The 25806-nt window shown below is 41.0% G+C and overlaps 1 protein-coding gene and 1 long non-coding RNA gene across 2 annotated transcripts; both read right to left on the reverse strand.

The window, feature by feature from the left end:
- Positions 1–2382: 2382 nt before the first annotated feature.
- Positions 2383–3963, reverse strand: LOC118795323. The gene is made up of 3 exons (XR_005005812.1): positions 3470–3963; positions 2870–3022; positions 2383–2494 (listed from the first exon to the last, which is right to left on the reverse strand). It is a non-coding gene; the product is annotated as an uncharacterized LOC118795323 (long non-coding RNA).
- A 3376-nt stretch (positions 3964–7339) lies between these two features.
- Positions 7340–24072, reverse strand: LOC118795797 (UDP-N-acetylhexosamine pyrophosphorylase-like). Its single transcript, XM_036554529.1, has 10 exons — positions 24020–24072; positions 22679–22965; positions 21202–21406; positions 19772–19947; positions 19236–19408; positions 11626–11819; positions 11144–11284; positions 10036–10224; positions 7980–8049; positions 7340–7844 (listed from the first exon to the last, which is right to left on the reverse strand). The coding sequence occupies exons 2-10, from the start codon at positions 22953–22955 to the stop codon at positions 7752–7754; spliced, it is 1518 nt and encodes a 505-aa protein (XP_036410422.1). The 5' UTR covers positions 22956–22965; positions 24020–24072; the 3' UTR covers positions 7340–7751.
- Between the last annotated feature and the right edge of the window lie 1734 nt (positions 24073–25806).

A 25806-nucleotide genomic window follows, 5' to 3' on the forward strand; every position in this document is an offset into this window, starting at 1 on the left:
TTCTGCTTATCGATTCCGATTCTTATTGATTTCCTGCTTCCATTCCAAAATGGTAAAAAGAGGTCAAATGTTTAGATAACGAGAATATCGTTATTGTTTTAAGCCTTTAAGCCTTGAACATTCACAAAGTTAATAGTATTTACTATTTACTAGTATTTACTAAATACATACAATAAAAATGTATGATCCACAGACATGTGCATTAAAAAAAATCTTAATAGATTAAGATCAATCTAGAGCAGTTAATTAAACTAACTGCTAGTTGTTTTGGACAGAATATTTTAGTGTTCAGGGGCCTCATTACAGAAAACTCCTAAGTCTGAAATCCTATCTTATTTCAGTTTAGGGTGACATTTAGGATTTTTGCTATTACAGAAACATGTTTCCTAACTGCATTTAGGAAAAAATCCTATCTTAAGATAGGAATTTAGCTATTACAGAACTGTCCTAACTAAGGGATTTCCCAAATTAGGAATCCTAAATAAGGATGGCACAGACCCTGTCCTAAATTCAAAATAACTGCCAAAAATGGCAGCAGCACTCTTGTTAGGTCTGTATGGCAATGAAGATGAGGAACATGAACACAGAATCATAACGATTGAAAGATTACTCAAACCGTATGATGACACTTTAAATTTCCCGGACCATGTATTAATGGGTATATATCGACTGCCAAGATAATTAATTCTGAATTTGATCGACATGCTATATCTGGCTCTGGACAGGCCTCCAAGGAGGCACGGGGCTCTGCCAGTGGTCGTACATATCACAAATGCACTTTGTTTTTTGTTAAGGGTGACTTCCAGACTGAGGTTGCATATCTGTCTTTAACATCACAGCCTTGCATCTCATGCAACCTCACAGAGGTCACCCAAGCAACCTGTAATCTGGCGCCGCAATAAATACGTTTCCCACAAGGAGAAGAGCTACTACAGATTAAGGAGGAGTTTTTCAGACAGAGTGGGATGCCGGGAGTACTTGGGCTTGCTGATGGGACACGTTTTCCGATCAAAGCACCGAGTGGACCTGATGAGCCAGCTTTTGTTAGCCGTAAAGGCTTTCACGCCATTAATGTGCAGGCCAGGGACCAAAACATGGTCATATGACATTTGGTGGCAAAGTGGCCTGGATCCACCCATGATTCGTTCATCTTCATCACCAGGTAGGTCCTATAGAGCCTAATAGGAAATATTGCTTAACCTACTTAGATAGTATGATGACATTCTTAGGACTCAGCATAGGCTGCATGCACTTAAGAGTCTTAATTTGCAGAGCCAGACTAATGCTTTGTGCCTGATTACAGTGACATCAACACTTGCCTAAGTGAGGGTAGGGCAAGTGGCTGGCTTTTGGGGGATTCAGGATACCCTCTGAAACCCTATTTGATGACACCAGTCAGTAATGAGCAGACAGAGGCAGAGAGGAAATATAATGTGGCTCAGAAGAAGTGCCATAGCAGACAGGAGAGGCTGTATGGCATCTGGAAAGGAAGGTGAGGCAAACACTACTGACACATCACTACTTGTAGTCTTAATTATAGAAGTGGGTACTTCTGAGGAGGTGGGCATACTGCCTCTGAAGAAGAGGGTACAGTGCCCTATACATTTCAATAGTGATCAAGCTAATAAATCAGTATAAGGCCCAGAAAAGGAGTATACTCTTTATACCCAGCATACCCCCAAGACTACACAAATAATTTCTAATAAAACATGCCCTGAAAGTATTGCAATGATGATGATAATAGTAATTATACTAACAGTACTACATTTACATTTACATTTATTCATTTAGCAGACGCCTTTATCCAAAGCGACTTACATAGGTTACAGTTCTGTACAATGTTATCCATTTATACAGTTGGATATTTACTGTACTACTAACTGTACCACTATTAATACTATAAACAATAAAAATAATCCTTGTCATTGTAGATGGCGATGCCATGATATGAGCGGTGGATATCTGCAGTATGCCCAGAGAAGGTGGTGATGTTCATAAAAGCCACTGCAGTGTTGCACAATATTTGCAGGATGGCTAATATTTCAGACCCCGATAATATCCCTGCCATGGTTGAAGATGAGGAGGAAGGCAATGATGGTGCACAGACTGGTAGGAACACCAGAAACAACTTAATAGAAACATATTTCACTAGATAGGATAATTAAGTAAATTAGACTAGAAAATTGGACAGACAATGAACTTCTAATTCTGGAAGAATCAATAAATATATTAATTAATCAATACAATACAATGTCTACAACAAAATATATGCTTATTTTTCATCTTTTTATCCTACATTTCAAATAAATCAAAACTCTCACGCCCTCTAGCTTCCTGTCTTTTACAATGTGCTTTCATGAATTCAAATTTCTCCCTGTCCAATTTCAATCTCTCCTTTTCTATTGGCAGTCATTCTTTCATCAGGAGCACCTTCTCCCTCTCCAAGTTGAGGAGCTCCTATTGCAGGGCTCTTGGGTAGTCCTGTTCTTTTTGGCTATAGAGAAGACAAAAAATGCAACATTAGGTTATGGGAATAGACCTAGGCTACTGTATATTCAACATTATTGTCATTGTGCAGTAGCCTATAGAGCCAATCAAATGCAGTTAGGAGCAGATGGCCCAACACACTTTATGACAGGGTGGGAAATTAACTTTTTAAAATGTGAACATCTACCGGCCACTGACAGATAAATGTTCAAATTCACCGGCCACTCAATAGTAAATCATTATTTTGTGTCTGAAATCATCCAGCTACTTTCATATTTTACCAGCATTTAGCTGGTGGCTGGTGCTTATTTCCCACCCTGCTTTATGAACAACACGTTGTCAAAAAATATAGAGTTAGTCATTATTGTCAAAACCAACTTACCAGGTAATGGAAGTACAACTGGTGGTGGCAATGTCCCATCATCCTTACAACTTGACACCAGCGTTAGGATGACCTGTGGCTCAGCTGACGCTGTTGACGATTCAGGAGGCAAAGCTGGCTCTGGCAGTCCGACCTCTGAGCCATTGGAGATCCCTTGTGGTACATAAGTGACATACTTTAAGTTACAACTCACAGCTAGCTACATTGTTTTCGGTTTTTAGCTACAATGCAACAACAATGGACATCCGTTCATGTAAAATATGCTAGCAGCTTAGGTGAACGCCCCCTTACCCCAAAAAATCGCTTGGCACCCCCTCCCCCCCATGACAGGTACGAGGCCGCTAGCTAGCTATTGTTTATCATACCTAACTGCAGGCTAGCTAGGTTCTTTTTTATCATACACGGAAACGTGTCCATATTTACGCTGTCAGGAAATACGAATTACGTTCGCAGTGGTGTAATCAATGATTGCAACATCATCTTATTTGGCAATTTTTGTCATGTTAAGCCTAGATGTTAAGCCTAGCTTGCTTGACTTAGCATTCTTGTTTTAGCTAGCTATGTTAGTTTTAGCTAACGTTAATTTCCATGTTAACCTACCTTCCATGTAGACCTTTCCCATCACGGCAAGGATCCTTTCCTCTGAGGCAGTCAGTGGCTTCACCTCTGGCTGGCCTCCATCTCTCCTCCCTTGGTCCTTTTTTAATAAAGCGTCCCTCTTCTTCGCTTCACTGGCGATGGTAGACCACTTTTTTTTAACTGCGTTCACAGTCCTCAAAACTCCGCACACAGATGTGACAGCATCCGCCACCTCGCCACTTCAAGTCTTTATCCTGGGACAATAATTTAGAAGAAAACTTCCCGAAAAGGTGGTGTTTCCTCTCCTCCACCGACACAATTAATGCCTCCGACTCTTCGCGGCTAAAATTGTACGCCCATCTTTTTTGTCCATATTAGCAGTGACAACCATCGATATTATGCTGTGAGAGCCATTAATATTATGGCTTGTCCATCTTAAGCAGCCTACTGGTACATTCTAATCAAAGATACAGGCAGTCTCGTGTACATTCTAAACATAGATAAAGGCATGACAGGATGACTGCCGATTGAAAAATCGAATTTACAGTTATAATTAGGACTTCTTAAGATAGGAGGTCTGAGATAGGATAGGACACAGCCATGAGTTTAGGAATTGCTTCTGTAATAGGATAGCAGTTAGGATATTTTTCTGGTGATATTTTCCCTGGTGACAAACACGTGCATCTTTATTTGTCCTATATTTTACTAGTCAAGTACATCACACACTATCCCCACTATCAACAAACACCTCATCCAGAGGTAATTTTCAAAACAAGCAAATGTAAAAGGGATTATACTTTGGGTTGGGTTGGGTATCGTTTGGGTTGGGTATCGTTTGAATTTTATCAATTCCGATTCCGATTCTGCTTATCGCAACACCGTACGGTCTTTCAGATCGACGCCGTGCTGCTTTAAATGTTTGGTCAGATTTGATGTGCAACCTGACTTGCAGCTAAGTAGCTTCCCACATGCACTGCACTTTGCCTTGTCAACCTTTTCTTTTCTAAAGTGAACCACACTTTTGACCGTCTTTCATCTTTCACACGGTTGTGACGTTAGCCATGCATGCTAGTTCGTATTTCACCCTTTCGCACGTAACTTATTTTTATGCTATGTAGCGCGCGTGCTACATTACATGGTTCCTTATGTTTTCATGAGCGTCATTAAGCTTCTCATAGTTTTCAGTTAGCATCTGCTATATTTTTAATGTTAAATTGCTGTTTCCTCAAAGCTAAAATTTAGCTTTGTTTTTTTTTTGCTAAAATTAGCTGTGTTTTAATTTTTCCAATCAAGAGTTCTATCACATGACACACCTATCAGAGACTGAGATACTATTGGTACTTGCTATTGCGCAATACCCTGGACACAGCTCATTTAAGCAATAATATGACAACACTAGCATTATCAGCGCAACATTTGATAAACTTTTGTTGTATTGTGTTTTGAGTGCTACATTTGTGTTTTGCCATAGTATAGGCTGCTACTTTGTTCATATAATAAAGTTAAAGATGAACTCAAAACTCATGTTTGTCATTTCATTCATATGGTAGGATGAGCACTAAAATGTTATTTAACATTACAAGTGTTATGATGCCCCTACCCTAAGCCAAACAGGCATGTGAATGGCAAGTATCTTCTATCTGTGAAGTATCTTGCTAGCTAAGTGGTTGATTGACCAGGGGGTGGGGTTGGCTGTATAAAGATGGAAAGTAACTTAATATAAATTGTTTTAAGTACAGTTTTGAGGTACTTGTACTTGGCATGAGTATTTCCAATTTAGGGGACTTTGTACTTTTATTCTGCTACATTTCAAAGCAAATATTCTACTTTTTATTCCACTCAATTAATCTATAACAGCTGCAAATACTAGTTACTTTTAATAAAGGGTTTTACATGCAAAACATGCAGGCAGTTCATACAAATTATGTACTTTTTTTTACCTCGGAAGCCATCACAGCAACTATAACCAGCCCACAAATCCTTTTAGCTCCACTTAGAGGTTAATGCATCAAAAATGGAATACCTCTTTGTACTAAATTATGATAGGACATGATATTAAGTTTTTACTTCTCTTATTTCAAGTAAATGGTACCTGTAAAGGCTGATTTATAGGTACCATTTACTTGAAATAAGAAAAGTAAAAACTTACAGTTGTGCGGTTTCTCACTTGGCTCTCCTGCCATCATTCTTGCAATGACTTCAGGGATATCAGATGCGTTCTCCCTGGCCAAGTCACCAACCAATGCACCCTCGATAAAAGGGGTGGATCAAGAACACATCCAGGCATTTTAAGCCTTCTTGGTCACTTGCGTTCTTCGGTATTGGAACTGTACTAGGGCCACGAAAGATTACGTCAAACAAGCTCACGAGAACACATGAAAAGACAAAAACGCGGATTGATAAACAGCCATTTTTTACCCTAGCAACCACTAAGCAACACCCTGGCAACCACCCAACAACGCCCTAGCAACAACCTCATATACTTTAGTAACCATCTAGCAACGCCCTAGCAACCACCTAGCAACACCCTAGCAACCACCTTATATACCTTAGCAACCACCTGGTAACCACCTAATAACGCCGTGACAACCACCCAGCAACGCCCAGCGACCATATTGGGTACCCTAGCAATCATTTAGCAACACCTTGACAACCACCCAGCAACGCTCTAGCAATGCCCCAGTGACCATACTGTTTACCCTAGCAACCACCCAGCAACACCCTAGCAACCACTTAGCCACATTGCAGCAATCGTCTCATATATGTTAGCATGTTTTTCCTTAAACTGACAGTTCACAGGCATATTTACATTCTTACATAAAAACTAGTGATAGCTGTCATAGAGAGAAAAACAAGGATTTCTGAAACCTGTTCAGATACCAGGCTGTCGGAGTCCTAGCTGCAAACATTTTCAGTGTACATTCAACATATCTATGAAATGCAAGCCATGTACACTCTGGATTCAGACAACATCTAATATTTAACAAAAGTTTCCTATTTTCATTCCTCTCCACACCCCAGCTACTGTACTATACAGCTACTATATATCATAGCACTTAAACCCAGCTAGTAAGTGGGAAGTTGCAGGTTTGAATCTGGAATCTTTGGACAGATGGGAAATTGCTTTTGATTAGTGGTTGGTCATATAAATTTATCAATAATAACCAAACAGGTCAGACTCTCACAGACGAATATTCCATCACCCCTAATGTACAGTACGATAACAATGACATCTGCAAGGCACCTCTGAGGTAGAATGAGTTGAACAGAGCAAACACTATGCAATGTTAGCCAGATGATCCAATGGGTGAAGACAAACTCCAGTTTAAATACAGACCAGTGGCAATGCTTAGGTTCATTGCCACTGGGAGTTGAAGTCCATAGTTAAAGCTTTTTGAGTACCTTCAGCCTTGGTCTGGACTACAACTGCAAGATGCATAATGCCTTGCCTGTTGAACTCACCCTATGGTCCTGGTGTGAACAGTTTCCATATGATTCAAATATGTTTCTGGGTTTGGAGATGATTTCAGACCTATTAAAAACAAAAAAACAACAACAACAAAACCTGGCCCATATAAACTTGGGTCCCCAATACAGAAGCTAGCATTCAGTGTAATGATGTACTAGAATGACAAGTTAATATATAATTGGGCAGTAACCAATGAATATTTGATGTATTCTCAATACTCTATAAAAGAATGGTGAATGATAAGTTTTTGTCACTGAAGCTTTTCCAGGCCACAGGCAAGAAAAGATGAGTGGTATTTTTACTGTGATAAATGGAGCCTCCACAGCTCTCCATGCCTCACCATTTCCTGAAAGACTGCAGAAATGTACCAGGCTCTGGCCAGTCCAGCTTTCACTCGCACTTGACCCTTAGCGACGGACACACTGATTCAAGAGGCCTGGATCTTGCAACAAATAAAACAAGTTCACTAGGAAGAGTGACCGTTCTGTTTAATCAAAGACCACTTTGTCACTACCGAAAGTAAAGATTTTCAAATTAGAAACAAAGAAGTACAGACCATGCTGACTCGGTGCTGTAAATCATTCCAATGTAAATTAAATATGTGAGTGATTAGGCTCTCATTTAAATAAAATCACCATTCCATTACTGCAAGCCCATTTTCAAGTGTAGAAGTGAACTGTCTACTTCAGCCAACGCCACATATAAAAATAAGTCTCAGCAAAATAAATTATTTGACATAGCTGCTTTCCTTCAATCTTCAATCTATCTTTTTTGGCAAAGGGTTAAAAAGTACATATAAAGGGTTTGTTCAGTTCTCCATCATTGTCTTCGCATTCACACTCTGTTTTTCGGTGGCCCGTGAACCCCTTTTTCATCAATGACCAATGGAGGGCAAAACTCTTGGCCTTGCACCATTGCATCCAAGCCCTGAAACACAGAGGATGAAATATTCATTGACTTGATAGTCAGTTTGACCCATGACTATTGCCACTGCCCATTTCATGAGATCCTCAGATCACACAGACTAGCATGACATTTTACCACCATGCTTTTTCAACATACCTCTCCTCCATATGACACAAGTGGAGAGATCTCACATTCAATTGGCTGATTGGTTGCACCATTCAGGCTCCTGTAATCAGGGGGTAGGGGTATGCAATGTTAATCCTGATGTTGACTTTCAAATGACCTATGCACAGAGACTATTCAAAATAGCCTACATGCTATTACCCTATTTCTGAACTAAGTGCTTCTTTGGAAAACCTCTATTGGCCTCAGATCACTGGCTTCCACAAAAAACCCTCCAACATTACAGGCAAAGCATTAAGAAAAGCACCATTTTAAATGGATACATGAAATGATTAGTACAACCATAAAAAAATAATCAAGGCTTCATATAATCCCTTGTAAGGGACTATTACAAAAATGCAACTTAAAACTATTTATGTGGAAGATGAGGAAATCCTACATTAATCAGATAAAAAGGACTTTTCTGGTTTGGTTGTTAATGGTCTATATAAAGTGCGTATGTGCGTGCGTGCGTCTATAATCATGAATAAACATCAATGTATGTAACCAGTATAGGCATTTAACGAATGTTCATAAAGTTCATAAAGTTGCCAGGTATGCAGTGTTGACCTCCAGATCTGGGATACTGGTTTAGGTTTTAGAACATAAGAACATATGATGACGAGAACAGGCCATTCGGCCCAACTAAGATCGCCATTTCTTAATTAAAGAGTATCCAAAACTGCATCAAGTCTAGACTTGAACACAGCAAGGGTCTCTGCCTCAACTACATGACCTGGCAACCTATTCCATGTATTGATAACTCTTTGTGTAAAATAATATTTCCTTACATCAGTGCGGAACTTACTCTTAACTAGTTTCCATTTATGTCCTCTTGTTTTACAGACTGAACTCACCCTAAAGAATCTATTATAGTTAACCTTACTGATTCCTTTTATAAATTTAAATACCTCAATTAAATCACCCCTAAGCCTCCTCTCGCTTAATCTCAATAGGTTAAGTAACTTGAGTCTTTCCTCATAGCATTTATATTTCATGCCAGGAACTAATTTAGTTGCCCTTCTTTGAACCTTTTCTAAAGCTTCAGTATCTTTTTTATAGTGCAGTGCCCAGAATTGCACACAGTATTCCAGGTGCGGTCTGACTAAGGCATTGTATAATTTCAATATAACCTCTTTAGATTTATACTCAATACTTTTGGCTATATATCCCAGCATCCTGTTGGCCTTTTTTACTGCTACAGCACACTGCCTAGATCCTGTTCAGCTTGGGTCAACCATTACTCCCAAGTCCTTTTCAAATTGAGCACATTTTAGTTTTTTTCCACCCATGAAGTAGTCTTGTTTAAGGTTCTTATTTCCTACATGCAAGATTTTACATTTATCTAAATTGAAAGTCATCTGCCAGGTATCTGCCCACTTTTGGATGCTGTTTAGGTCTTCCTGTATTACCTTAGTTGATTCTATACTGTTGGCTAGACCCCCTAGTTTTGTGTCATCTGCAAATTTTACTATTTTACTTCTAACCTCTGCATCAAGATCATTTATGTATATAAGAAATAGCAAAGGCCCCAACACCGATCCCTGCGGGACTCCACTTCGTACAGGACCCTGCTCTGATACAATTCCTCCCACAGTTACAGTCTGCTTTCTATTAGACAGCCAACTTCGAACCCACTCGGTGATGGCTCCTGTAATTCCCGCAGATGTCATTTTCAATATGAGTCTCTCGTGCGGAACTTTGTCAAATGCCTTTTGAAAGTCCAAATAGATAATATCATAAGCCTGGTTTGAGTCCAGACATGCTGTAGCTTCCAGTCCAGGAGGTTTGTTAAGCACGACCTCCCTCTGCGAAAACCGTGTTGGCTATCATTTAGAACACCATTTCGTTCCAGGAATAATTGCAAATTATCCCTAATGATGGATTCCAGTATTTTGCATGCGATACAAGTTAAGCTGACAGGCCTATAATTTCCTGGTTCAGTCCGGTCTCCTTTTTTGTAGATAGGTACTACACTGCCATGTTTCCAGTCATCTGGTATTTTGGCTGTGGTTGGAGGATTCTGGGAAAGTAGGACAAGGAAGCCCACCTGGTGGCATCTAAGAGCTGGATGCCACTCTTGACAACAAACTTCCCGCCGGCGTTGAGGACCCAGCGCTGGTGCAAGGACATGAGGGCATGGCGGGTGGTGAAGGGGTTGTCCTTCCCACCCTGACTGTCAGCATTCTTCAGGGGCGAGAATTCATCCTCCCTCACAACCTCAAACACCAAGAAAGTCCTGACAGTGACCCAAAAAGTGGGCCATGGTAAAAACAGTCAAGCACAGTGCTAAAGGATCACTCAGCAGTTGCCTCCAGCACAGCTGCTGAATTTAAACACATGCAGGTCTTAATACCACGTAACTGCAGTGATGTTTCCCCATAGATTTCACCAACAACTTTACAACATTTTTTCAGTTTTTTTGTTTCTTGTATCTTTTGTGCTACACTCAGTGATTATCAAAACTAGCCTCTCTGTTGTGTGCATCAAATATTCTACGCTTACATGCAGTAAGCGCAGAATATTTGTAATGCAGTTCTGACTGTTTCAGCTGACACTGGCCAACTACCTTTTTTAGTAAAATTACCAAGACTAAATCAGAAATAAAAATGTTAATGGCTTAAATGTTAATGGCTAATAATCAAAGGCTTGAAGGCCATAAGCAGAGTTCTTTCCATATACATGGCCTAGGTCATGTCCCCCTCTACAATGCAGGTGAAATCAGTGCCACAGAAATACTCTGTCACTGGATGAATCACACAGATACGAACATAAGAAAGTAAAAAAAAAAAAAACTACAGACCTCATAACACAGTGGTAAAGAGCCTTAAGTAGACATGAGCCTTAATTCATTTTAACTGCAATGTGCTGAGTATATACCTTTAGGCAACACATTTCTTGACAAGTTGCTGTCATTGGCACAATGACACAGATAAGAACATCAGAAGGTAGGAGTTCTGTAAGACTGTTCAGCCCATCCTCTAGTGAATCTAGATAGTTTGGTTTGGTTTCAAAGGCCTTGAAAATTGGTCTACACCATGCAAGTACTTCTCTTTGTGGATCAGGAGTCCAGAGCTTCCTAACAGTTCTCTTTGGTTTAGGAGGCTGGTTGCCAGAGCCATGTATGTGAAACCAGGCTGGAAAACTACTGCACTCACTTGGCAAACTGGAAGATGTCAAAGACAAATTTTTCCATTTTTATCCCATTCGGTTTGTCTGGTCCGATTAGCTGCCCTTGCTCATCCACAAATGGGATCTTTTTCTGGGCTATGTGGTGCTGCAGCTGTGGTTCATGAATGCTGAAGGAACACAAACATAAAAGCTTATGAGTCATACGCTGTACACAGGTCCTGCAGTCCTTTCAAATGAGAATAATGACTATTTAAAATTCACCTTTTACAATCGTTGTAATTCATCCTTTTATCATAAACTGACTAGATGGGAGAGTGAAATTTCGACTACTTACTTGTTTTTGTCATGTCTACTCAAAAACGGTTCAGGAATTAGGGAAAAAAAATTAACATCCAAAAGCCAAGTTAGCTTAATGCAAGCTGACAGGAGGAATGCGGAAGCTACCGGGCCAACTGCATTTGAGCGGCTGGCCTCGAGGCCTGTATGTATCAATGGAAATGCCACTTACTTCACAATGTCCTTAAGGAAGGCCAGCGTGAAGAAGTGGTTGGCGATGTTCCCTGCGCTGAACACCAGCCGCCCGTCTGTGCCGCGTCTCTCTGCTGTTGCTTGGGTGATCTCACTGTACTCCACCACCTGATAGTGCCCGTCCACCTTGCAGACCACGCCTACCGGCTCGGCGGGGTGGGTCCTCTCCACGACCTGGTGATTCAATTCAATTCAATTCAATTTTATTTGTATATCGCTTTCACAACACAAGTTGCCGGCAGTGTAGCATAGTGGTTAAGGAGCAGGACTCGTAACTGAAAGGTTACTGGTTCGATCCCCGCTGGGACACTGCTGCTGTACCCTTGGGCAAGGTACTTAACCCACAATTGCCTGCTCCAGCTGTATAAATGGATAACATTGTAAAGAACTGTAACCTATGTGAGTCGCTTTGGATAAAAGCGTCTGCCAAATGAATAAATGTAAATGTAAGTTGTCACAAAGCAGCTTTACATTGTTCCCAGGCCTGAGACTCCCTGAGAGCAAGCCTAAGGCAAAAGCGGCAAGGAAAAACTCCCTAATTAACAGGAAAAAACCTTCCTAGAATGTTTTGATTCTTGGTGCGCAGTTGGCTTGATAGGCAGGGCAACGAGGTAGCAGGACTGGAAATCGGGATGTGATGCTTGGGCTACAGCTCCAGGCAGGAGCCCAGAGCAGGGATAGGAAACAAACACAAAGCAGTGATTAGTGGATGTTAATTGCAAGAATGGAAACAAAGGCATAAAGGCAAAGGGGGGAACAGAGGGGGGAAGAGGGATGCATATGTGTAATAAAGAAAAATCCCAGCAGATAAGCACTATGGCAGCATACCTAGGGGACGAGAGGCAAGGGGCCAGCACAATCATGAGGGTGATCCTAAGGCAGTGAACACCAGACCACAGCCAGATCAGCTGAACACAGAGTACCCAGGCCATGGTGTAGTGACAGCAATGATCACTTATTGCACCAGAGACTCAACGATCAATGTCAGCGCCGTGCCGTGTCCCTCAACTGAAGGATCTGAAATAAAGATACGTTTTTAGCCTAGACTTAAAAGCAGAGGGAGACCCTGCTCCCCGAACTTCGGTGGGTAAATTGTTCCACAAAAGAGGGGCTTGGTACGAAAAGGCTCTACCGTCTATAGTACTTTTACCCACTCTTGGAACAATGAGAAGTCCCGCACTTTGGGAACCTAGAATTTGTTTTGGAGTATATGGGCAAAGAAGGTCCTTAAGATAGGGAGGGGCAAGCCCATTTAAAGCTTTAAATGTAAGGAGAAGTATTTTGAAATCAATGCGGTATTTGATAGGTAGCCAGTGGAGAGAGGCTAATACTGGGGTGATGTGCTCAAAGCACTTTGTTCTGGTTAGAATATGAGCTGCTGCATTTTGAACCAACTGAAGGGGCTTTAAGGAGGCATATGCACATCCTGACAAGAGGGCATTACAGTAGTCCAATCTGGATGTAACAAAAGCGTGGATTAGCTTTTCAGTGTTGTGTATTGATAGAATTTTCCTGATTTTGGCAATATTCCTCAGATGAAAGAAGGTCCAAGCACGGATCCTTGTGGTATTCCATGTCTTACTCTGGAGAGTTTGGAAGACTTATTGTTAATGAAGACAAAGTGATGTTGCTCTAAAAGATAAGACCTGAACCAGGATAGACCCTTTCCACTTATGCCAATCAGGTTATCACATCAGTCTAATAGAATAAGATGATTGATAGTATCGAAGGCTGCACTTAGGTCTACGAGTACAAGTAGGGAGATACAGCCATTGTCAGAGAAGAGAAGTAGGTCATCAATTACTTTTAGGAGAGCGGTTTCAGTGCTGTGATGTGGTCTAAACCCAGACTGAAAGACTTCCAGAACATTATTGGACTCTAAAAAGGGGCAAAGTTGCTTTGTTACAACTTTTTCTAAGATTTTCAAGATGAATGGGAGATTTGAGATGGGCCTGTAGTTCGTCAGATCATTCGGGTCTAAAGTGGGCTTCTTCAGAATAGGCCTGATGACTTCGTGTCTCGCTGCTAGTTCGTCTCAGTTCATCTGTTTCACTATGAGCCGTTTGTCCTGTTCTGCCTGCTGGCCTGCCTGCCTGCTTTGCCAATTTTTTCCTGTTTCTCTTGACCTCGTTTTCTTGGATCTGATTTTGGTATTGTTCGCTGTGTTTCCCTGGTTTTGACTTCGCCTGTTTTTGACCTCGTTCTCTGGATACCGATTTTGAACACTCTTTGTTCATCCTGCCTCCCTGTCAGGGGACTTCAAAATAAGACACAGAGTTATTAAACAATACATTATCAACCCTAATTCAATCAAGCGACTGTTAGATCAGATGCTGAATTAATGTATTTTGTACTTAAATGAATGAATAAACTTTCTCGGGATTTTTATCAACTGCTAACAATATATTCCATTAGGATAAGTAAGAATAATTGCATGGGGCACAACTACATTATTAATAAGTCTGTTAGCTCCTGAGATGGCTTTAAATGCTTGTAGATAGAACAGTAATGTAATTAAAATGGCAATATATACTAAGTCATACTTTTACTACTACTACTACTACTATATACTATTTGTGAGCAGAAACCATGCAGAAAATGCAGTAGGTGATTTATAATTTAAAATCTCAGAAAAGTCTATCACAGACAATAGATCAGTCTCCCAGTTTAACAATATGCATGTCAGTACTACAGATTTTAAATCGTGTGTGTGTGTGTGTTTGGGGGGGGGGGGGGGGGGGGTACACTGGCCTAAGTAAGTAGGCAGGTGATCCATCTCAAATGCTGTCTGATCTCTGTCCATCTGTCACTTAAAAATGCCAAACTTGACTCCTAATGATGAGTTTCCACTGAGGAGAGGTATGCTAAAGGCCACATCACTGGCGCAGTACTTCTCCTTACATTTAAAGCTTGTGTAAAACGGTCTGACTGGGTCCACATTTCAGTACCTGCCTAACTTCACCTCACAGATCTCCACGCATCACATCGCACTCGTTCATTATGTGGCATTTTTAGGATCTTGCTCTCAGACAAATACAGTTGAATGCACCACCCCTCATGCAAGAGTGCATATGAAGATAGTTAAAGTTAATTTCTACTGATAAGAATTATACCGTCATACAAAAAAATATATAGTAATAGAAATATGTTGTTCAACCAAATAATATATTGGAAATATAATTAAATTATATTAAAACAAATCTGAAATATATTCCAACATACCAAAATGGGAATATATGGGCCATTATAATTATACTGTAGAAAAAAAGTAAAAAAAAAAAAAAAACACAGTGATGGCAACTCTCTACTACACATTTTAAGCTTGCTGTTGGATTCACTTTTGAAATCCATTAAAAACAGAGGCACATTTCCCAAAAATTATTATTTTAGTGTTTTTATACAATCCTTTATTAATTAAAAACACAACATGACTCAGGTTCATTATTGGAATGTCACAGTGAAAATTGCTGGTGCTGTTCAAGCTACAATGCTGTCCAGTCAATAGTTTGAAGAAATTTTGTGCCCACGGTAATTGGTGAAGTGGTGTCTTGCCTGCTCACAATTATTTCCATGAAGCAACACCCCCTTAGTTCTTCACAAAAGCAAAAAATGTTGGCTGAGGAAGTGCCCAGTTTGTCAGCTGCATTTCAAGACAGCACCATTTTTCACCTGTAAAAAGCATCTGCCTTCCTCCTGCTGTGTCATCCATGCTCACCTAAATTGAAATTTTCCTTACAATTTAGCTGTGTTCTCTGCAATTTTCTCTCAAAATGGCTTATTTGCAAGGTGCTTTTGAAGTCAGTGCAAGACAAGAGACAGTATTCATACTGTAATGTTTTTTTTTACTTTAATTTTGCATTAGTCATCACACTCCATTGAATAACATGTTACATGTTGTAAGTGAGCCGAAACAGATTCTTATGGTGGATTGCTTGATTCTAACAAGAAGAGTTTCTAAATGGCATTAGCACAAGAATGCTTGTGTCACAATGCTTTTCAGTCACTATATACAGTTTATTCATATATCAGCACTTCTTATAAGTGGAGCACACTGCAATGACTGATCCTCCCATGATAACCAGAGTCAGGATCAGCCAACTGAAATCATCTTGCTCTGAGAAAGGGTCGAGATGAGTGCCCTGCCACCATTAACTCCTTGTACTTCAAAAAATTCTGGTTCAGTTACTGAGAAGCAATACAGCTCATGGCTCATAGTTTGAAGAGATGACAGACAAATCACATGCGCAACCAGGAACGCCCAGCAAAATCAGCCAATCCTGCTGGCAGATGAGGACTTCCAATACCAGGCCCCAATGAGACAGCACCCACAGCATGTTAAAAGGAATGCCCTGGATCATGGACAGGAAGTAGATGATATCCAGGGGCATCCTGTCCATTATTCTCCTAACATCTGCTTGTGGATGCATTATGTGAAATATCTGTTGTGAAAAATAGCGCTATCTAATATGAAAATAGTATATTCAAGTGTCATATTCTCCCACTGAACTGTGCTGAATTTTTTTCTGCTTCAGAACTGTACATCACTTCCCAACTATCAACAAAAGGTTTATATACAGTACTTTGGTGGTCAAAACGTGACTTTTGGTGTAGCTAAAAGCAAAAGTGTAATCGGTAAAGAATTTACTCATACTCAGGAGAAATTGAGGCCTCATGTTATCTGATGTGGAGACTCTTGAGTAGACAGGTTATGTGGCTTTAGCCATTTCCCACGTGCAAAACAACATCTTTTTGGAGTTTCTGACATCAAGTGCTGATACACTGCTGGCTCCTCATATATTTAACAGTCTCAAACTGGTGATGTCAATGTCACTTAAGGATGAGTCAATCAAAATTCAAACTAAATACTTTGCCACTTGCCAGTGACAAAGGATAAAGCCATTTCCATTAGCGTTTTTTTTTTTTTTTTTTTTTTTTTTGAGGTGCAAAGCTGAAACAGGTACAACATGAGTGAATCAATCACTAAGCAACAGGCGATTTTAAAACCTGCAATAGGCCTTCCCTGATCGAGAATATTCTCCCCCAGATACTCAGCATTACATTTTTTCAAACCCACAGAAATTAGTTTCCTGCTGTGTAGCCTGAGATTCAGTAGATCTGGGTATGGGCTGGGAATACCCCAAAGGCTTTTTCATTTTCCTGCCTTGAGATGGGCAGTCTCCTTCGTACCTTTGGGGATATTACCTCCCTTTGCCACTACTATCCAAACTGAAGAGGCAGAACTAAGCAAATATTTCTCAGATATTGTAGCCAGATAGATGGCTGGTGGCATTTTCACATAAATAGGAAGATGTGAACAAAAACAGGTGAGCCAGCATATACATGTTAAGTATGTTACACAACACTGCCCAGGAGAGTCTTACTTATTATAAATATTGTTATCATTATTATTAAGCAAATGTAATGTAATGTAAAGAAATGAGGATGGTACACACTTCCTCAGTGGAGTACACTGTAAGTCACTCTGGATAAGAGCATCTGCTAAATTCCAATAATGTAATGGATGGGTGCAGTGTTTTCTCCATGTTGTTAAACCTCCTGTTAAACCTCCTGTGTGAGCTCTACAAACACAACAAGTGTTTGCAACATGAGTAATGACAACAATGACAATTCTATATACCTGTACTTGTATGTATATTAAATAAAGGTTTTCAAAAATGCCTGTATTTTTTAGGGGTGTGCAAAAATATCGTTTTTTCAATTAATCGTTTTTTGAAATTCGTCTGATTAAATATCGATATGTAAAATTTATGGATCGATCTTTTAGGCTAATATGTATTTTTTCTGGTTTTCTAGTTTCATTTCTGAAATGGTTAAACCCCCCGCCCCCCCGCATTAGATGTCGGTCTCTCGTTTAATTTTTAACGTTTAACGACCTGTGAACGCATAGAGGAAAACCTGTTACATCAATTTTTTTACTATGATACGACCTCTCAGTGTTCACCGTGGCTAACCCTACACTCACACAGGCGACACAGGAGAGAAACAAAGCAACTGACTACAGTTCATTTTCAATGAGAGTTTGCAATTTACAGCGACAAGAGACAAGTGACCGCTGCAAAGCCAGCTAGGTGGGGCTAAATAAGACTAGACTCGAGGTCTGGTTAAATGCAAATACTGAGCGATATGACACGGCAAAGGCAGCGTGACACACGTTGATTCATATATATATGCACTGCAGTCACAGCTTTTTAGCTTTAACTTTAATATAGTGCCCAACCACTACCTAGCTACCTAATTAGCTAATGTTTTGTCAGTCATTGTAGCTACCTTACAAACCAGCTTTGCCTGAGCTAACTGATGCAAACACATTGCTGCTTCGTGTCATTAATAAGTAGGCAATGATACAGGTTGGTTTTGTATTTAAGGAACTATACCCATGTGTTCCTCAAATAAAAAGATTTTGGTATACAGCCATGCGTCGCTTAACGTCCACGATACGTTCTGTGAAATAGGATGGATATGTGATTTGGACATTGTGCCAACACCATACTATATTCTTAGCAAACCTATATGGAATAGGCACGAGATTGGATGCTGCTGCTTACGAGTCGAAACATACTATACGGTAAACTTTTTAATTCACATTAAAACAATCATAGAAAGTACAGTACAGTACACAGGCTACATAAGACATCAGCATAGGCGTTTATTATGACTATCAAAACATATGTATTATACGGTATACTATGTACTGTACCATTATACGCCAGGCAGCGCAATCGCTTTATTTCCATGAGACATGAGATAGACGTGTTGCGAGCGGGAGGCGTTGCCTTCACGAAGTCCGGTTACGTCCGCTATGTCCCGTTCTGCAATCGGGATTTTTAAACTTTATTATAACCTTATGGTACTACGGACGTATATGCAAACGGATTTTGTCTGAATGGACGTTAAGCGGTGCATGACTGTACAAGCCTTTGGCCTTTTCTTTAGTGATTTTCACAATTTCCAGTGACTCTGCATTTGTAAATTTGTGTTCCCTTTAGAGCTTTTTAAACATATCTCCAAATATGGAAAGCTGCTATATAGTATTTCATATCTCATTCTTATCTTATCGATATCGAATCGGAATCGAATCGAATCGGATTGAATCGAATCATTAGCTTGTGAATCGGAATCGAATCAAATCGGGGGATCTGTGCCAATACCCAGCCCTAGCATTTTTGTTTGCCTTGAACGTGCTCACCTGCAAGCCAATGGCTCTTATAGCCATTGTAAATATTACAGTTTCTTCTACTGTTCAGAGAAAAGATCTGCAGTTAGTGTTTATTTGTCATGATCTCAGGTGATATATTAGATAATATTTTCTAAATATTTCAGATTAACCCATAATCAGTATTTTAGATAATACAGTGGACAATGTTTCAGATCACCCCCTCAGACTGACTTTATTACATTGGATAATATTTCATCATAAGCATTTGCAATATTTGAAATGATATTTTTAGATAATATTTGAAGTGATATTTCAGGTGCTACCTGAGAATATACCTGGGGAGATATTTGAGGTGATATGTGAGATGATATCTGAGCTGATATTTGAGGTGATATTTCACATCTCGGACTGACCTTGGCCCCACAGTCTCCTTCCTTCAGCACGCAGAAGCCAATGAATGCAGGGTCAGCCACCTTCACCAAGATGTTGTCCACGCAGTACACATGGATGAACTTGATGCCCCGCTTCTCCATGTCCTCCAGGATCTTCTGGGTTCCCAGGGCCCTGTAGAGGCCCCCGTTCCCGTCTAGAACACAGGAATGTGCTTAAAAACCACACCCACATTCTGCCCACTCAAAGGTAAACCCACAGTTATCACACCCCACATAAGAACTCTTTTTGACCTCTGGGTATTGGCTGATCCTTAAGCTAAATTTGTTCTGAATGAATAAATGAAGAGATTACCCCTGACAAAGGCTTCAAAAATCTGCAACACCAGGGTTAAGTTCCATTTGAATATGTTCTCACCCATAAAAATAAAGGCGTCTGTACAATCTCTCAATCTGAGATATATATGCCTTGCGTTTTAGCCTTGCAGTAGGAATACATACCTTCATTCAATTTTGAATAAGTAAATAAAGTGGTAACTATCTGCACGCATCTGAATTACCCGGAGACATGGATATTTTTCCTTTGGCTTCCAGAATGATCTTCCCACTATAGTCCATGGCTGGTAGCATGCCTTGTTGAAAGAAGACCACGTTTTCCTCGCTCAGGCCAAAGAATTTGTGCTGAGAGAAGAACTCTTTGGTGGCATCCATGGTCCGCCCACTGGTCATGATGTACCTTAAGGCAATCCCATCAACACAAAGTGTTCTAATAATGAGAAACCTGTTCACATGGTGTGTTTACATAACGCATGCCCCATTAATACAGTGCATTTTCATAAAGGACAACCGATTAACACTATGTGTCATATCGTCCCAGCTAAAGTCAGATCTTGGAACCACTAAGCAGGGAAAATGAAACCCTGGGAAAGTGTTTGGATGGATGTTCCAAACACATATAACCCGACATTGTAAGGCTCATTGACCTGATGTGTGTGTGTGTGTGTGTGTGTGTGTGTGTGTGTGTGAGAGAGAGAGAGAGAGAGATGCCCAACAAAAGGGTCATTATCATTTTGTCCCAGTGAGTTTCAAGCTTTAACATACACTTATCACATTACAGTTGCCAACAATTGTACAAGTAAAATTATTGATCACTGTTCAAAGAACAGACCCAAGTGCTTATTAAAGAGCATCATTATAAAAGGAAATAAAATGGTCAGATTTTACAATATCTTTTTGTGAAATGCAGTCCTGTCAATACTTGTTGCCAAGTAACAACATGCTTTGAGACAAAGGGAGGTCTTGCAAACACCGCCAAGAATAACGAAAGCTGCGCTCCAAGGAAACTGGCTGCAAGAAATTCCTGTCAGATCTGATTTGAAGGTGCTTCCTGTTGTGACCAGGCCAAGTGTAAATCACTAAGCTCCAGTCAGACGGATGTCATTGCCACCCTTACCACGCAAGTGCTTGAAGCTGTTCCCGTTGGCCTGCTGGTCAAGGAAGTTAATCTCTCTAATTATCTAACCAGTTGGGTATGTTCAGATTGCGGCTGAGGTCCTTAAAGAAGAATGAAACTGGGGAGGAGCACTTGACTGCGCCTGCTCAATCAGCCTCACAATGAAAAGTGGCTTGGAATGTCCAACTGAACATGTCCCCTGGGGTCTGTTTTCAAACGCTGACTGGTTTCCTCCTCAGAGTAATTCCATGACACTTTTGTAATAAATACACATATTGCTTGTAAGATAATGTTCAATTTCCACACAACATACCCTTGGTGACCTTTAATAAATATATATATAAGCTGATAAATGTTTCAGAGAAAAAAAAACAGTTATTGGATTACAGTAGGGTTTATTGGATTATAGGCACCTGCTATCTCTTTGACAATAAAAACCTTTAAGGTGGCTGCTGTTGCCAAGCCAAGCAAGCTATTTGGTTTCTGCAGCTCCCAGACTCAGAGCTGTTGTTTCTAGGGAGCAGAGTCACACCTTACCAGGGGATGCAGCACATGGTTCCGTGCTTCTGCCCAGCAAGATGCTCCATCTTCAGAATCCGCTCTGCCTGGAGCTGGAAGAGGGACTTGTGGGATGGCAGTCCGACATTATACATGCCTTTGGGGTATGAGACCCCAAGCCTGGTGCCTTGACCACCAGCCAGCAAGAGAACGGCCACACTGCTCTGGGAGATGTGCCGGAGGCCTGGAGGAGAGGCGAGAAGAGGCTGGTGAGAGACACTGAAATCCATGCTTGCAGTGGTGCCACTCCACCAGATGTTTTAGGTTATAATTAGATATTCAGCTCTTGTGTTCCTCCTGTCCTCCCTAGGAGATTCTGGCACTATCTGTGTTCCTATGCCAGCTATGGATGATTTGTTTTAGACCATGACCCTTCCAAAGCAAATGAGATTTCTAGTTCATCACTAGTTCATTATCTAGTGACTATCTAGTCACTAGATAATGAACTACACTCACAGTTATCAATGGATGCAGAAGTATTTGTTTCTAATGAGCATGGCGAATTGAAATGGCGATTCAGAAAAGCTGCTCAGGCCAAGGAAATCATATGTGACCAAAAGAGCAGAATCAAGTTAGTCACAGAGAAAAGGAGCCACGTAATTTGGGACAGCAGTACCAATGGTCTTCCAAGGTCTACAATGAAGATGCACTTTTTCAAAGGGAGTGCCTGCTGTGATTCTTCTTGGTGAAACACCAAATGAGCAATTTCATTACAGTGGCAAAGCCTGGCCAGTGTATGTGACAATGTTCCAGTGACATCGAGTAAAACATGCCACACAGCGAGACCTGTGTCGCTTGGTTACACTGGAATAATGGGTGTGGCCCATCGTGAGAATGTGGGGTGTTACTTTGGCACTCCCCAGGCTCAGAGTGAGACCTGAGTCACTGTGTCGCCTGGTTACACTGGAACAATGGGTGTGGCCCATTGTGAGAATGTGGGGTGTTACTCTGGCACTTCTCAGGCTCAGAGCGACGGAGTGTGCGACACCTCTGAGACTCAACCCTCTGCCCCAGAGCCTGTCAGCCCTAAATGAAAAAAGAGATACAATCCATATCGCCCCAAATTGACTTGCCTGTTGCCTTATTGAAAACGAGCTGGTAAAACCTGGAGGGCGGGCTTTGAGCAAAGATATGCTCTGTGAAGTACGTGAGACCTGGTGCATTTACTGCGTGAGTCAGCCTACCAATGGCCAGTGGCCGCAAGTAAGCTTGCTGCTTGTGAACTAACTCAAAAACCAAGGTTTTTCCTCGAAATACATTACGAAACCCCTTAACATCAAAGTTATTTTCAATTTTAAGTTCATTTTCAAATACAGCCTGACACTTTCCCAGACACTTTGAGCTTAATCTCAAGATCCGTATTAGGTATCCACACTGAATGACTGGCAAAGATTCATCGTTTATGAGAGAGGAGCCCTTTAATTGTGAGCGGCAGAGCTTCGTACCAGCTGCTTACCCTCCTCTTCCCAGGTCGCAAGGCTCTTGTGGTCTCGGGCAGTACTGCCCATTGCCTCTGCGGGCACCGGCTCCATCCTGGCATCCACGCTCTGCCTCTGGCCACGCCCTGACGTCTCCATGGCTCTGCTGAAGAAGCTGTTTATCTCTGCGAGCTCCATGCCCTCCAGGTCCCGGGCCAGCTCGGCCTGCTCCTTGGCGCTCAGCTCGGGCCAGAATCGCAGCAGGTGAGACTGACCGGACTCCGCCAGCCTTTGGGTCAATCTGCCTGCGTCCATGATTGCTGCGCTGCAAAGGCAACATGCAGCCTCATTTTATTTCAGGTCCCCATGTATAGTGAAGAACCAAACACCCATGCACATGACCACATGATCACATGTCAAAGGCTTTACCTCCTCATTTCCATCACCTGCAGGGACCAAGGAAAATGCCCTGGGCTACAAAACAGAAAAGTGGAGTGGCGTAGTGGTACAAAGCAGGTCTTCATACAGCCTTGTGAATGTTTAGATCTCTGACATTTGAATTTTTGGACTTACCCCACACACGTTTGATCTGAGGTGTGCTGCACACAGTCAGGCAGCAATGTGTCGAGGTGCTTACGGAGCACAGGTCATTACCCAAAAGCTGCCAGTTTAGTTTGCCGATGGGACACAGCTGCAAAAGTGCTGTATCTCAAATTGCTTGAGAAAATATGCAAACGGATGGCATGTAAACTATGCAAATAGGGTGCATAAGGGTGTCTGCTTAGCTAATAATAAAAAAACGTAAGAAAAAAGGCCAAATCATAAATACCACATAGGTGACCTGTGTGTCTGTATTAACTCTCAAGGAATGCAGGCTGGGGATTCACAGCATTATGTAGAATGTGTTTGAATGCACCACGGCGGCAGTTTTCTTGAAAGAATTGTGCCACAATACATTCCAGACACGCCTGTCCTATGTAACGCCATTAGGAAAAAAAAACTGGGAGGACAGATTTGTCACAGCAATTTTAGGTCTCATTTGCCTGGCCAGCCCAAACATTTGAAGAGTACTGCCGCAACTTTAACGTATGAACGATGCTGGCGTTTTGCAGCTGTTCTAATATCATCTATCTATTCAAACCGAAAATTATTCAGGGTGACAAGTGCCAAACGCAGGCAACCTGGACAGGCGAACGCTGCTACAGCGACGTTTTGAAAAGCACTAACGCGCTGATTATTCCAGACGTCTAAGGCAACTGCGGCTGCTGATCAAATTCACAGTGGAAAGTTTTTCACTTTCCTTTTGAGGTGGGATGCCAACAGAGTTCGATGTAAACGAACAAATGATCTGAATTAGAAAATAAATGTTCTGTACATACCTTCAGGGGACGTCCGTCTGTCTGGTGCCTTCAACGCAAACTAGTCGTACAAGTAGTAGCTGTAAAAGTAGTCATCTTATAAGTCCACGCCCCCATATTGCCGTCGCTTGACGTAGCGCCGTGGGCAAATAACGACTTAAGTGCACAGTGCTAAATGCAAGGCAAAAAAAAAAAAATATTTAAAAATATGGATAAGGTTGAGGAAGGGAATAAATCTGAAAATTTAAAAGAATTTTAAAAAGAATTATTTCTGTGTAAGTTAGTACACAACTTTGCACCAAATTGTACAAATATGGCTTAGCAAATCAACAAATTAAATACGATCAGGTATGGGGAAAGACTATTGCGTAGCCTATATTTCACTGAGGCCTCTACGTTTCTTTACCCTGTATGTATCAATGGGAAACGCGTGACACATGTTTACCTCGCTGTTTATGGTTATGACGGACATTAAGTAAAATAATTCACCTGAGAGCAGGCTACCCACCTGCTGTTTGGTGTGAAAAGGAACTGAGCATAACGGTCGCTGCTGACGGGAGGTTGCCCTAAAATTTGTCCCGAAAAGTTTCGGTTAGACTAAGACTACCATTTTAAGGTAGACACTAATGACACCAATCACATGTCTTTCTGTGCATCTATAGTGTGTGGTTACGTACAAACTCACATGGATAAATGCGAACATTTATATAAGATTTTGAAGAAGGCTAACTTTAATTCTAAATGTATAATAAAGTAGATAGGCTACTCTCCAATTGAAACACAATGCAACATTTCACTACAATAAAGTAACAAGATGTAGTCTTATATGTTATTTCTATGGAATAAAGTATAAGTACAAAATAAAACATAAGCTAACGCTGTCCCAGTTTTTGCTTTTAATTTGATTTTCTGGCTCAAAGCCAGAATAATCAAGACGGGCTACAGAAATATGTTTCATTAAGTGCCATACTACAAGTGCAAACTGAATATTCATTTTGTATTACGTACATTATGTATTATTATTATTTTTACTTATGGAGTATGCAAAAGTATAGTCCGATTCATTCCATTAATAGCATCATTAAAGTATGAAAGCAGATCCTTTTTTAAAACACCGGAAGTGAATTCACACACGCAGCGTCGAATAAACGGTCCGTTTATTGCAAAGAGGGGGTATTATTTAACTAGATGGTGATACATGTTGTAAATTGTTGTTGATACTGTTGTAACATGCCTAACTGGGGATTATAACGACATTTTGTGTTCTTGCACGTGGCAATGTATCCGTAGTTGTGTGTGAAATAAAATTATTAGCCATCTCTGGAGAGTGCTCTCCGTCTGTATCAGCTAATGATTTGTCAGACTGTAGCAGAGCTGACGTGATTAGCTCGTGTGAGTCCCGCGTAAAACCTTAGGTAGCGGGTAGCAGGTAGCCGAGCGGTTGCAGCGGCTACGTCACTCTCCCGAGACCTGGTTAAGTAGCGTTGTTGCCGACAGGTTAAGGGCAATTTGCCTTTAGCTCAACTGGCAACGACGCTGGCCGTTAGGCCAGGTTCACACTACATGACTTTCAAAGTCGTCAGATCGCTGTACTGTTCACAAGACACAACTTGCTGTCTTGTAATCGGGAATTCTGAAGTCGTTGCGGTTTGCACACTACATGACTGATCAGCGGCAGGAGGGGTCACACATTACAAGATTTTTCACCAGGAGGAATCTGCGACTAGTCTGTCTGGTCTCCAAACTACGTTTCATAGCCTATTCACAGTACTGCATGAATTTATTATTTTTTGAAAACATCAAAAAGG

The sequence above is a fragment of the Megalops cyprinoides genome, chromosome 20 (assembly GCF_013368585.1).
Source record: "Megalops cyprinoides isolate fMegCyp1 chromosome 20, fMegCyp1.pri, whole genome shotgun sequence".
In the NCBI taxonomy this organism is placed as follows: domain Eukaryota; kingdom Metazoa; phylum Chordata; class Actinopteri; order Elopiformes; family Megalopidae; genus Megalops; species Megalops cyprinoides.

Coding starts and splice junctions, on each gene's coding strand:
- LOC118795797 (XM_036554529.1), bottom strand. CDS start 22,955: ATGGACGCAGGCAGATTGACCCAAAGGCTGGCGGAGTCCGGTCAGTCT. Junction 10,225..11,143: donor GACATCTTCCAGTTTGCCAA/GTGAGTGCAGTA, acceptor GGTCACTGTCAG/GACTTTCTTGGTGTTTGAGG. Junction 8,050..10,035: donor CAGCTCTTAGATGCCACCAG/GTGGGCTTCCTT, acceptor CCCTGATTACAG/GAGCCTGAATGGTGCAACCA.